General features: G+C 37.4%; 1 protein-coding gene across 2 annotated transcripts in view; it reads right to left on the bottom strand.

Moving 5' to 3' along the window:
- The window catches only part of TESK2 (testis associated actin remodelling kinase 2), a 59,755-nt gene that overhangs the window by 33,493 nt on the left and 11,267 nt on the right, over window positions 1-14,995 (bottom strand). Inside the window, exons 3-4 of one of the 2 annotated variants that reach the window (XM_007420213.4) lie at window positions 11,969-12,090; window positions 533-581 (exon numbers count right to left, since the gene is read on the bottom strand). In XM_007420213.4, the coding sequence (XP_007420275.1) occupies window positions 533-581; window positions 11,969-12,090 (171 nt within the window). Of the gene's footprint in view, window positions 1-532; window positions 582-11,958; window positions 12,091-14,995 lie in introns of those variants that run through there. The other variant, XM_025163971.2, reaches the window with a different exon arrangement.

Below are 14,995 nucleotides of genomic sequence, written 5' to 3'. Positions count from 1 at the left end.
GTAGCTGGTTCAGGGTGACAGTAAATGCATCCTCAGGAGAAGGGGTGATGCTTCCTGCCTTGAAGGTGGTGGTGCTGGTACATTCCCTCCTCAAGGGTCCTTCACTTGACCCCAAAATCCAGAAGAGTTATCAACTAGTTTTTAACTTTCTTTTTCTAGGGAAGGATGCTGAGAAAGTGGTGGGACTACAGTTGCAAAAAGACCTTGAAGAAACATCATCTGAACCAACAGTTTGTTTTCAGAAATGAATATAGCACCAAGACTACACTGCTTACCCTTAGATGACCCTTGGTGAGACTGGGAAAGTGAGCATGAGACCCTCCTAGTATTCTTTGATTTCTTAGCAGCCTTAGATACCACAGATCATGGTATCATTTTAGACTGTTTCCAAGGGTTGGGAGCACTGGCAAGATACTGTTTTGCAGTGGTACCTATGTCAGAGCTATACTAGTCTATTTCATTAAACATGTTGCTTAGCATGACCATAAGAAACTTTGCAAAGCCAAGGGGAGGAGAGGTAATCAAAGCTTACCTCAGTAAGGGCATGTAATTGTCCTTGATGTACACAGACACCCATAAACCTACAAAACAGGAGTAAAATCTTAAGTCAGAAACAGTGGATTTTGTAGGGGTTCATTACTTTGAATCATTATACTACATCTGCAGTTTAAAAAAAACTTAGAAATTTTGGATGACACCAGTTCCAAAACATTACACAGCTGTTTTGCATTCAAATATACAGGCAAAGTATAATCCTGCTTAGTACATAAGACAGTAACACTTTCCCTTTAGCTCAAGTATAAATAATGAATGATTGTATTTGAAAATAGGAAATAAATTCCAATTGTATTCTTAGATATATGTAGAAGTTTGAGAATGTATATAATTGTTCACATTTCATAAAAAGAAAGTTTAAAGCATGAGGTAGAGAATCTTGTTTTTATACTGAAAATAGACATTTATCAAGTGAGAGTTTGGCAAACCTGTGCAATTTGTTCTGCCTGTATAAATTAGTACTGGAATAATAAATGGATATAGATAAGCACACCCACCCCTCATTTTAAGCAGAGTACCAAATGATTTAGACTACTTGTTAAACAGTGATAAACAATTTCAAGGACTTACAGTCAAAATAATACACATAATTTTACATATAATGTAATCATAGCAAAATTAGAAAAAAACAACCTATTTATTGTAAAATTTTACATTAAAGTATGGTTTTATATACTAGAGGTTAATAATACACCATTTACAGGCCGTACTGCATATGAGCACATCTTCCTAGTTGCTCACCAATCCTCCCTCTGCTATCTTTTAGGAAGAACTGGAGAAGGGAGAGTTAATTATTTATTTTCTAAAATCACCTTTTCTGGCTAGAAAGCAGCTGAACTTTGGCCTCCATCCACAATACACCCCTGGGTCTCACATGTATTCAAAGCATTATTCAAAAGGAAAGGAGGCCAGAGCTCAGTTGTTTCCTAATCATTTGCCAAAACTTTTTTTTAAACATAAAAGAGGGAGAAGGAGAAGAGGTAGTTCCCAAGTGGTGGGACTGGAGAGGCCATGTTGAGTGAAACAGAATCATGCATCCCAGGAGCAGGAGGAAGAATAGAGAATGGCAAACGAGGCACAATCCTGAACAAGAACTAATCATGAACTGGCTTTGTACTTCATGGTTTAGACATTACAACCAGCACATATTCAGTTCTTGGGCAAATACATTACTTTTCTTTTAACATCAGACAAGTACTTCTGTCAAATGCTTGTTTGGTATTTTGCCATTTTAGTAACTGCCGTTCCCTATGTTAGCTAGCCATTTTCTAACAGAGCCTATGCCATTTTCAAAGAATTTTACAAACTAAATTTGAAAATTCACGGAGATCCAGACTAAATACCATGAAACCTGAATGTCTGAATTGTTGATAGGTTATCTCATAAGTGCAAACGAGTTCTTAATGTTATATATTACTATTGAGAAATTATCTTTGAACTATGTCATCTTAGATCACTGGAAGTATACATTTATCATTTAGTTCAGGATAATACCATATTCTAGAACTTTTAGTTGAAGAAGAACTGAAAGTACATGTCAAAAATAAAAACATAATAAAAGTAGGAAATAATTCTGAAAAATTGACTTAAACTGCTGCTTTATATCCTCAAATACCAGTATTTTTGAAAAAGTTTGTATTTGTGAAAATCTGCCTAGAATAGCAGTTAATTCTCAGCATTTAGTTGCCTATTAGAAGAAGGAGTGAGTTTATTTTATTTGCAGGGCTTATAAGCCATTCCAATTAGCCTAGTGTGAGCAGCATACAACTCCCCAGTACATATTTAGGACTAAAAATACAAATAAAATTTAGAAACAAAATGTTCTAATAATATGCAACCAGGAGACACTTCAGACAAAATTAATTCTTGGGAGGGGTAGTTATAGAGAACTGGCCCCCACAGTTTGACAAAATAGCCAACGTTTTATTAATTTCCTGAAAGTTGGGGTGGGGGGAACTATCTGAATGTTGGGAGAGGGGATAATATTTCATAGGAGGGGTACTGACTGAGAAGTCATGCTTCTGTGATCCGTGAAATGGCAATCTTTGATCAAGGGGATATGAAGCAAGCCCCCTGCTAGATCTTACAAAGTGGGCAGACATACTTGGAGAAAGCGGTCCTAAATATACCACGGCCCTGAACTATGGAGGGCTTTTAAAAGTGACAACAAACACCTTGAATTGTGCCTGAAAGCCAAATGGCAGCCAGTGCAGCTCTTGCAGTACAGATGTTTTGTGGGGGCCACAAAGTGCACCTACAACTAGAATTGCTACTATATTCTGAACCAGCTACAGTTTCCAAATATTCTTTAAGGGCAGCCCCATATAGAGTGCATTGCAATAGTCCAATCAAGAGGTAATTCAGGCATGAATGACTCTAATTCCTTCTGTCCAGGAAAGATTGCAATTGGTGCACAAGATGGAGCTGTGCAAAAGTCCTCCTGGCCGCAACAGTCACTTGCTCCTTAGGCAGGAGCTATGAATACAAGAGGACCCCCCAAAAAACAAATCAGCTCTATTGGGAGAATGCAATTCTGTCCAGAGCTAACAATGGAACCTCACTGAATTGGTAGGCCTTCAAACCCCAAATCACTCCATCTTACTGGGATTGAGTCTTAACCCGTCCCTCCCCATCCAGACCCAGACAACCTTCAGACACATGGAGAACACTCTGACAAGATCAACCAGGGGTCAAGTTGGGTATCATCAACATACTGAGGAAACCTAGCCTTGTACCAACAGATGATCTTGCTCAGTGGTTTCATGTAAATACTAAATAGGAATAGAACAGTGAGCCCTGTGGCATCCCACAATTGAGGGGCACAGGGCTCAATCTCTCCCCACCAACACTAAATGAAACTGTCCCTTCAGAAAGGAGAACCACTGCAAAACAGTGCCACCCACTCCTAACACTCACAGATGTCTTAAAAAGATACCATGACTGACAGTATCAAAAGCCACTGACAGATCAAACAGAACCACAAAGGTCACCCTCTATCTCAGTCCCACCAAAGATCATCTATAAGTGCGCAGTCCATCCACTTTCTCCACTACCTTCCTGCAAAAATTGTCCAGTACATCCAGGACGAATGGTTTCTTGAGGAGGATGGTTTCAAAGAGGGTAGTAATAACTCCCTTCTCAAAGATGCATTCACCATCACCCCAACCTGTCTCCCATCACCTCCCTGTAGGCTTTCACTAACCAGGAAGGGCAGGAATCCAAACTGTAAGTGGTTGAGCTTGTGCTGCTGTTTACTTCCTCAGGATTCACAGGATCAAACTCATCCCAGATTAATCAAAATCAGCATCCAGGAAAAATAAGTAAATAAGTAGTCAACTGTTTTGAAAATCAATTTCTATCTACAGGGGAAAAAAAGAAACAATACTATTTCATCCTGCAGTTAAAGTTAAGACTTAAACTGGAAACAAGGACAGAGAATGAATCCATGTGGATCAGTGTAGCACATGGATTCTCTGATGAAAACTTTTATTTTCAAGCAGTTGTGCTAGTTCCACTATTATATAGTGGTTTATATAATTATATTTTGGCATATTCAATTTCAAAGGAAATGTCATTAAGTTATGGAACATAAAGCTAAAAACCTCTTTTTTGTTTTTCAAAACTTACTTTCACAACCTCTTTGCAAAAATAGAAAGTGCTGACCAATCGTCAAAGTTATGAAATTTTTATTTTCCTATGTCAGCTTTCCAGAAGCAAACATAAGATGCACTAGAAAACCAACTTTTAGAAATTAAGTCTCAAAAAATTCCTAGTTTAATCTAAAACAGTATGTATACACTAGTTACTAGGTAAGACTTCCACCAGTTTCATACAGTTAGGAAAGCAATTTGCAGACAGAAATGAGAATAACACTAGGAAATATTAACCTGTAATTTCAAATTATAAATGGAACTTTAGTGAGAATTTATTTAGATGTAATGTAGAAGATCCATGTACAACACTTTCAACAGTTTAGATCAGCTTTTCCCAATCTGATCTCCTCCAGATACATTGTACTATAACTAGTATGATCTGTGACAAAGCTAGCTGTGAATGATGCACTCTGGAGAAGACAGGTCATATATGGCGGGTTTATAGCTAAAACAGCTGCAGAATTGCCCCTTTCTCAATTTGGATCAGGAAGACTATAACTAGGGGAGGTGGATTTTAATCCATTTAGTCATTTCAATTACCTATTCCAAGACTGCAATTTGTCCTGCACAGAAGGGGGAAAATACTGGTAAAGAACACCTGCATTGTTTCACCATCCTCCCAAAAATGTGCATACAGAATAAACAGCAATTAATCTATTTCAGAAGAGAAGGGTAGGCCATCTTACAATGGCCAAGGGCTGCATTTGAATTGAAAGTAAGGCAAAGATGTCTATGTAAGAGAAGAAAAGAAGCTGCAGATTACTTCCCGCTGTTATCCTATCCAGAACCTGTGTCAATGTATCCTGGTTTTATACAACTATGTATAGCCTTTGATGGTGACTTAACTAGCTCCCATAACACAATGTGTACATTATGGTAGAAGCAAGTATGACCAAATTTTAGCAAATGTTACCAGAGGGGCTCACTTTCTGCATTCAATTATTTCTGGGAAGAAGAGATTCAATCTCCTGCTACTAAATCCATCACAAGAAATTTTATTTAGTGATATTAGGCATTTGACAACATGTAAACTTTTCGGGTAGCGATAGTTATCTATATTCTTTAGTGAAATAGCCCAATCCGAATTTATTTATTAAACCAATTTATACTGTATACGGATTACTGCAGTGCATTTTTACAGTATCACTGAAGAACTTTAGAAAATGCAGCTGGTTCAAGATAACAGTGTAGTCTGTTAAGAGAATCTTCCAAATGAAACTTATCACTGTTAAAAAATGGCTTCCAAACATAATTCAGTGATAGTTTTGATCTATAAAATTATAAATCATCTAAGATTGCTGTAATTAAAGGACCACTTATTCCGTATGAGCGAACCTGTTTACTGAGATCTTAAAGTACTACCTCATCATTTTAATTTAATTGCAACTGTTTTATCCTTTTGTTTCTAGTCGTCTTTGGGGAGAGAGAAGGCTGGATATCAAGATGAAAAAGCAAATTACACATTTGTTTACATCAAGAATTAGAAGAATTGTAGAACCCCGATTATCAGCACTTCCAAATATGATTTTTCCTACCTTGCATTTGACTGCAAATCAGAGATGATATGATAAAATTTCCCTAACCTCCAACTCTTGATCACCACTGGAAAGCTCTGAATTTGCTGGGATAACACCTCAGAGTTTTTTTTAATGGTGCCTCCCTTGGGTTCATTCTGCAGTGCTGATCTGGCATATGATGAAGAGAAGGCTTTTGAAACTTTTTGATGCACTAATTAATTTTTTAAATGAATCTTCCCTTATAATCACCTCTATAGCAGTCTATGAAGCAGAAAGTTTTACATGTCACCAGAAACACCTATGCAAATACATGGGATGAATACATGGACTGGATATGGATTAGAAGGGAATTCTAGAAACCTATTTGCTTTGTGTTGGAAAAGGCAAAGGCTATTAATTCACAGACAACTGAAAGCTGTAAGAGCAATAAATGCAGTATTGGGCCTTTGAAGCAGAAAAAAGTGAGCACTGATGTCCTCTGGATTCAGCTATCTTTAGATTGAAGATGCTTTTTGAGAGCTCCAGACTCACAAGCATGTAAACAATATTATGCTGAAACAATCTAGATTTGTAAATGGTAACAATAGTGTAAAAAAAGGGGGGGGGGTTGGTTTTAAAAGTGTTTTGGAATAATTAGCAAATAGAAGAGTTGGCAGTATATCAGATCTCTGTGTCCATGCTTTTTTGCGCTTTTGCAAGATCCCTCTGGTTGCAGGACAATATTGCTTGGGAAGGTCTACTTGATATGTCTGAATTTTACTTCCTCAATTTCATTTTTAGCACCATAATTTTAAAATTCTGATCATGATGGATTAAGAAGTACGTTATTTGATCCAGTCCAAACTGTTCTTTAGTAGAACTTGCTGAAAGAATTGTATCGTTTCTATTCCCCGCAAACATGCAATAATACTCCCCCAAAATATGGATTGTTCTTTTGCAATAAATTAAACAAAAACAGATGTAATATAAAAGGGAATGCTTGGGATGACTCATTTATGCTTTATTTAATTTGCTCAGGATGTGTTTAATTGTAAGTGAATTGTTAGATTTGTATAAATATAAAGCAACTTTTTAAAGTATTTCCCTGGGGACATTCAAGATATACTAAATCCCGAACAATCCAATAAAAACAGTCTCTGAGCAATACATTAAAAAAAAATGAAGTGGAAACCTTAAATATTCAAGACTTAAATTTTAGGCAAAAATATCTCTGAGTCTGAGAGAAGATAAAATAAAAAAACATAAGACAAGTTCGATAACCAAATACAATTTTGAAATTAGGGTATAGGCAAAATGAGGAGTCTCATTTGCAATTGTGTGTAAAGATAACAAATTAGTGACATAGGGAATATATATATGATGAATTCTAAGGAAAATTCTAAATTCAATATGGTAGTTTCTTTCAAATTAAATTATAAATTGGTACAATGTGTAAACGCATGCCAAAATAAAGTGGTACTATAAAGTATACTGATAAATATGTATTTAAATTGAGTATCAATTCATTATAATTACACAAAATATTATTTTCCATGTAAAAAAACTATTTCTAGACATCTCTTATTCTTGTGAATTTGAATATTTTAGTAAAGCCACATTTTCTACAAAGATAAAGCAAAGAAAAAAATGAAGAAGTAGAATTGCAGAATTAAAGGCATTACAAGTAGAAAAAGAACACATCTGGTCCTCAGAAAACCATTTTTAATTCTGAAAAATATCAAGCAGAGTCATGTCCCTTTTCAGATGGTTCATCCATGACAATAATTGATGACAATATATATCAATAAATACATCTGTAAGGTTGCCATATCAAGTTGCATACAGAATCTGATCATTGATCCATCTAGTTCAGTACTATCTATTTTGATAGCAATTTCCCAAGGTTTTTGATAGAGAACTTTCCCAGCACTGACAAACAATATTGCTTTTAACTGAGAAATGCCAGGAATTGAAGCTGAAATCTTTCAAATACAAAGTAAATTACAACGTTTTCCTTAGCACAGCTATAAAACAAAAAAATGCCAGATACTTTAAACCAGGATACAAAGAAGTGAGCTAAAGCCATTTCTGTAAAATACATGTAAGCAAAACCTAATTTCTAAGAGAAAACTACTACCAGCCACTCAACTATGGAGACATAACACAAGTCCTAATAATTTAATCATCTATTTAGAAAGCTTACAAAAAATAAACAAATATCAGTAAAGATTGTTAGTGATTCATAAACTTTACCAATGCTAGTTCGGAACATTCTGTAATACAGATAGTCCTTGACTTACGACCACAGTTGGGACTGGAATTTCCATTGCTAAGCAATACAGTCATAAAGTGTAACATCATGTGACTACATTGTTTAGCGACGGCAATCCCAGGCCATCATCCCAGTTGCCATCGTAACCCCAAGATGTGCAGGTTGTTAAGCGGGAAAAGGCGGGAGTCCCAGGCAAGGAACATGGGGGTGCTGCAGGGGGGTGGGAGAGGCCTGGGAGGGCTGGCACAGGCTGCGCATAAGTTGAGGGAGGGGGTGCTGTGGTGCAAGCTCAGGAAGGCCAGGAAAGAATACGCTGCAGCTCAGGTCTTCTTGGATGCCACAGCTCTGGGGCTGCAAGGTTTTTGCCCAGCCCAGCCCAGCAGCACAGCACAAAGCTGCCATGCCCCGGGAAGCCCCAAGAGCACAGCATAAAGCCACCGTGCCCCAGGAAGACCCAACTGCCCCAGCCCAGTCCCAGCCGCAGTTGCCCTCACCACCCTGCACTCCGAGGCCCCTGTCGCCCTGTGCTCTGTCACCCCAGCTGACCTTTGCCATATCCTGGCTCCTGCTGCTAACGCAGCATGACTGCCCTGGCCCTTCCCAAAGCAGCTAGTGGCCACATGAGGCCATCTTCCCTAGGTCTTGCGAGGAAACCACTGTGTGCAACCTTGGGAAGAAAGCCTCATGCAGCCAGCAGCTGCCTTACAAAGGGCCAGGCCAGGCGTGCTTGGTCAGCAGTGAGAACAAGACGACAGTCAGCTAGGGTGGCAGGAGTCACAGAGTGCAATGGACCATAAGGGCATAGATGGAGGGAAATAGGTGGGCGGGGGGAGTTGAAGTGCCCCACGGTTGTAAATGCAGGCGGGTTGCCAAGCACCCGAATTTTGATCATGTGACCGTGGAGGTGCTGCAATGGCTGTAACTTTGGGGACCGGTTGTAAATCCCTTCATTCAGTGCCATCTTAACTTCAAATAATCACTGAAAGAATTGTCATAAGTTGAAGACTACCTGTATGTAGGTAGAGAAGACGTTTGGCAAAGTTGTTGTTGTTATTATTATTTAAACTTGTATGCCATCCAACTCTCAATAACTCTGGGTGGCTCACAACAAAGAAACTACAATATAAAATTAATGTAACTTAATTTAAAATAGTTTAAAGTCTTTGAATAAGTGTGTGTCACATCAAGATGCCTCACAATTTATGTCTGACAATACAGTGTTAAGAGAATGACTAACAATACATTCTAAGTTAGATACAAAATTAAACTTGCTTGTTTTGGAAGCATAAGTATTTATTCTGATTACTTATGTAACTTCATTTTTTTTCAAAATAAGCTGATTCATTTGGAGAAAAAAGGCATACAAATCATGCATGACTTGGTTCATTATGTACTAAAATGCTTGACATTCTTGAGATTTCATGTTCACATATTTTAATATTAATGTCAATCACAGAATGATTGAGTTGGAAGGGACCACAAGGATCATAATTCCTCCGCAACCTGCAAGAAAACTTATTAAACCTTCTTTGGGAGGTGGCTGTCCAGTCTTTTCTTTGAAACTTCCAGAGATAAAGAACCCACAACCTCCATAGGCAGGCTCTTCCACTATTGTACAAATCTTACCATAAGGAAGTTTTTCCTTATATTTAAACGAAGTCAAGGTAGCTGCAATTTACACCAATTATTTCTGGTCTTAGTTTCTGTGGCAATGGAAAAGAGTTCCAAATCATCTTCTCTATGTACTTGAATGCAATATCATGCCTCCCCTCTGTCTTCTTTTCTATAGACGAAACATCCCAAGTTCTTTCATCCCGTCCTCGTAGGACACAGTCTCTACTTGCATCAAACTTTCTGGGAAGCTTTAAATAATTTAATCATTTAAGAGAGTTTTCCCCAAGCTGCTGCCTTCCAAACGATCTGAATTACAACTCATATTGGAATTGACATGGACAATGTCAGAGATGTTGGAAGTTGTCCAAAACAGTTGGAAGAACCACAGTTAAAGAAAGGTGATCTAGGGCTACAATATATATTCCTTATTTTGAAGAACAAATGTCCATTCCCTGCTTGTACCTCTATCTTTCAAAACAAGAATGTATATAGCTACAATCTGGATCTAACAAAGGAATAGGCAATCACTTTTGGCCTAACAGCCAATAATTTTTTAAAAACTATTTCCGCCTCTGAAAATTGCAGGGAAGGTACTTGGTGCTATCATCAGCACAGAAAAACAAGGCCAAAAATATTACCTCAAGGAACAGAAATGAAAACAGATGCATTTTTCCTCGCAGAAGCTTAATGTATCAATTTCTACCCTTATTTTTGCTAAAAGCAGTACATAGCACAGCCACAGATAATCCATTTTGTCACTGAATTTAAGCTGCATGATCTGGAGAAAAATGCAGGTTGGTGGTCAGATATGGCCTGCGTACAGATTATTCATTATATTTTAAGGCAATATGAAGTTATATTAAGAGATTTATTATTTGCAATGATTCAGCAAGTCTTATAAGAGAGGAAGAGATCTATCCACTGTAGGACTTAATTTTTTCTATCTTTAATTCATTATTTTAAAAGATTTGAAAAATAGGAATATATATTCTAGGAAGCATAAAATGTGAATGGAATTCACTTCAGTTTTTTTTTTAAATAGATACTACATTGGGATCCAATTCTTCATAAATGTTTACAGCTATACGTGTTGAGTTTTTGTTTATTTTTGCTACTACCCTTTAAAGTTGGACAAGTTGCCATCGCTTATGTTCCCTAACATTTCATGAATTCTGTCGTTATACTCCAGAAATTTCCACACACAGGTTCAGTGCAAGCTAAAAATCAAATTAGTAGTCATATTTATAGAAGTTAATGTCATTCATACCACATTTCAAAGGCATGTAACATTAATGCAAGGTTCCCTACACAAGTTAATATATTTTTCTAATTAGTCTAGACATGCATCTGGGAGCTAAAAGTGATTGGGAAAGCAATTTATGCAAACCATACTCCAAATTTACTTCTTCTTTAGGCTTTTGTATAGTAAGTACAAAAGTCTGAAAATAATTTTAGGCATCTTCAACCGAACACATTTAGAATCCTCATGGATAATAAAGGTCCTTAACTATGATGAGCATATTCAGCCAAACGCACTTCCAAACCCTTTTCAGTGTATCAATTTTCAATGTGTTCAGTGTACAAAGGAATGGAGCCCACATATACATGGATATTCAGGACTAGACATTCATACATCCTACTCCAATACTTTTGGTCCTTATATTTCAAACAGATGCCTAAACAGATGTGAGTATAACCCAACCTCCTTTCTGTGTAGGTTAGATCTAGGATCTACATTTTATGTTTTGTAGGACTGTGCAAACCATTCAAAGGGGCTCTTTGCAAAGAGGCTCTTTGCAAAGGTCACTGAATCAAAGGAAGCATTAAAGGGCTGAAGCAGCTGTGTCCTCCATAAGGCTGGGGGGAGCTGATTCAACAGATCATCTCTGCATACACACGCACATACATCCACTTCACTCCTATCAATCCCAGGGGAAGTGCTGTTCCTACGTGCATAGGCTACCTGGTAAGGTCTTCAACCAGTCACAACATGACTTCCATGCTTTAACACTTTGAAAAGGACTGCTTTGTTTGTGCCAACATGCTTTGTGAAATGATCCTCTGAATGCTTTGTGCAGTCCTAATATTTTCCTAAATGTATCTGATTGAGGAGGCAGGTGAATGGAAAGGAGACCCAGAAATATAGCATAGACAAATTGAAAGGATTATGAATAATAGAAAGAAACAATGAACTAAGAATATACATAAGCCTGAGGCAACGTTGGCTTCTGAGCTTCCAAAGACCACTGTCTGAATATTCAAAACACGAAGGACCACATGCAGCATATAGTAAAATTAAAATTTATTTGCACCTACACAGATGCACATGTGAGCACATAATCACCCATACATATGCACGCACACACACCTTTTCTTACTTTAATATGTTTGGGTGTGAAAGCCTGTTCATGAGCTGGACTTCTTTCAACATGTTTGCACGATTGCTGCTTAGTGTATTCATCTTCAAGGCCATTACTTGATCCGATACTCTGTGCCGCACCTAAACAAATCCAAAAAGAAAAAAGGATGAGTTCACAGGCCAGTGGAACACACTGATTCAACACATTCTGTAACGTGCAATTTGGCCGAAGTTATTTAAATCACTCTCTACAAATTAATAAAAATTCCCACAATTTTAGAGCTTATGTAAACTCATTCTTTCTCATTAATCTATGTACATTAACTTATGCAATTAGTAAAATCTGAAGCCATGAAGTACTGCATACGTTTTTCTTTTTATAGCTTCCCTGGCAAATTAGTATTTAGGCGTGTTTCACAAGCCATAAAGACTTTCATGGTACTTCCACAACGACAGCCACTGTTATACATCATAATGCCAACAAAAGTAATATATTTCAATCATTTGACCTCCTGTTTAAATACTGATGTTCTACAAATGAGCATTCTGATTTGTCCAGTGTTTGCAGTTGAGCACGTTTCCTTCTACTGCAGTTATTAACTGGAAAACCATTGGAAAGGCTTTATCTCTGGGCTGGCCTGTACTCCTTTTGAAAGAGCAGTCTTGCAACTTGAGGGTCCTCCTGGGCTCATGGCTTTCACTTGATGACCAAGTAGAAGCTGCGACCAAAATGGCCTTTGTCCAACTTTAGCTGGTGTGACAGTTGTGGTCTTTCCTGGAGCAGGGGGCACTAACGGCAGTCACTCCCATCCTTCTTGCCTTTCAACTGGATTATTGTAATTTGCTCTATATGGTGCTGCCCTTAAAAGACCATCTTGAAATTTCAGCTGGTATAAAATGCAGCTGCACAGAGTTTTACAGCACAGAATGCATGCAAACAGAGAATGGCTGCTGAGGATCTCAATATACTGTGGTGTCCAGTAAGAGGAGGTATAGAATTAAGCATTCTGTTATTCTATATGGAACAGTTTGCCCCGGAGGGAACAACAGCCTTCCCTTCATAGTATTCTAGAAGCTTATCAAGACATGACTATTCTGGAAGGCCCTTAGTCACTGTCCCCCCTCCCCTAGTTTAGAAGCACCACAAATAAATGTGGATGAAGGATATTACGGTATTATCATAATTAATAATGTGATTATATTATTGTATTGTTTTATATGACTGATTTTATCATGCATATAGTTAGATTATGAACTACTTAGGGTTGACTGTGATTGGGATGTAATAAAATCTCAAAATCAACTATTAATTTTTGCTGATTATTCATTAAGTCATTCCATACAAAATTTCTCTGGATGGTTCACAGAACTCAGGAGAAACACAATACAGTAAAAATACAGCACCGTACACTACTGAGTACTAAAAAAAAATCATGCATTCAGAAACGTAAACTCTTTCCACACTCCAACACAACTGCATTAAACCACAAATGATGGAAGAGGAAAAGTATTAGTAGGTCTCTCCATATCCCATGATCCAAGAAAGAACCTGTTGAACAAGATGCCACATATAACCTTGTAAAACTACTTGATACTTATAATTGGCATTTTAATTTGATACTAGGCACAGTTTGGCCTGGAGAAAGTTTTCATCATATTTGTCTATTATTTTTGTTATGATCTTGCACACTACTTAAGAAAAATATAGTTGGCCTGGTACTATCTATTAACCATAAAACTATTTTCAGGTATACCTCTGAAGTAACTAAAAGGTTGCTAAAGACGTCAAAACTTAGGAACTGCTTGAAAGTTCAATTATATATGTACATTCTTTTATTGAACTACCATCCTGCCTTTAATTGATAAGTCCTGTCAGAATGGATTAAGAATTTCTGAGACAGAGACTACTCTCCTCCGTGAAATGCATAAGGCATCTTCCACTATAATTTTTAGGTTGAATACCTTGCTCTTCTCCCTGTATCAATGCTGGATTAATTGTTTTGCTTTGTTATCTTTTTTCCCCAAACTTTTAAATAAATATTTCATTATATGATTTTTACTATTTCAATTTAGTAATTTTATGGTAAACTGCCTTGAGTGTACCTGTCTGGGAAGTGGTATCTTAAATAAATAATCTAATTCTCTGCCCACTAGTATTATATTGTTACATGATGTTATACTGCTTTAAGTAAGTTGTCCATTGGTTAAAATGTTACAGCTAAAATGAAATAAGGTATGCTGCTATTTAACACTGAACAAACTCTTACAAGAGCCAGAGCACTAAAGAATTCAGCTGGGAAATTTAAAGTGGGAAAAATTCAGAATGTAATTTTGGAAGTTCCAATTTGAAAAGAAGATTGATTCAAAGTACAAACCAAGTTATGACTTACTCTTACCCATTTAAGAATTCTCTCCTAATAGAGACATTTAATGAAGTTGTTCCAATTTAGATTTATGCCACAAAAGTAAAATCTATTCTTCTCTAAACACCCCAAAATATTTAATAAATATTGTTCATAATGACATGTAAGTACAGGTGGCCCTCAGTTAACAACCACTCATTCAGCAACTGTTCAAACTTACAACGGTGCTGAATAAGTGGTATTTACGACTGGTCCTCAAAGTTTCGGCTGTTGCAGTGCCCCCCCCATGATCACGTGATCACAATCTGGGCACTCAGCAAGTGGCCTACATTTCTGACCATGGCAGCATCCTGCAGTCAGGTGATTGTGATTTGCAACCTTCCCTGCCAGCTTCCCACAAGCAAAGTCAATAGGGAAACCAGCAGGAAGTTGGAAGTCGCAGTCATGTGAGGTCCTCGCTTAACACCACATGGTGATTTGCTTAACGAGGATAACCAGAGACTGCCGGAACTGCCGTCGCTAAACATCATAGTCACACTTTACAACCATGTCACTTAGCAACGGAAATTACTGGAAGGGAATTACTCTCCCAAATGTATAACCCTTATTTATTTATTTTCATGTTATGCTACTTGCTACCAGTACCAACAAGATTACCATATCAGAGTTACAGATGAATAAAG

The sequence above is a fragment of the Python bivittatus genome, unplaced genomic scaffold (assembly GCF_059951505.1).
Source record: "Python bivittatus isolate LINGU-HERP-01145 unplaced genomic scaffold, Pbiv_v1 ctg000700_np1212, whole genome shotgun sequence".
NCBI lineage: Eukaryota > Metazoa > Chordata > Lepidosauria > Squamata > Pythonidae > Python > Python bivittatus.
The sequence above is the reverse complement of the archived record's forward strand: the minus strand, read 5'-3'. Positions and strand labels throughout refer to the sequence as shown.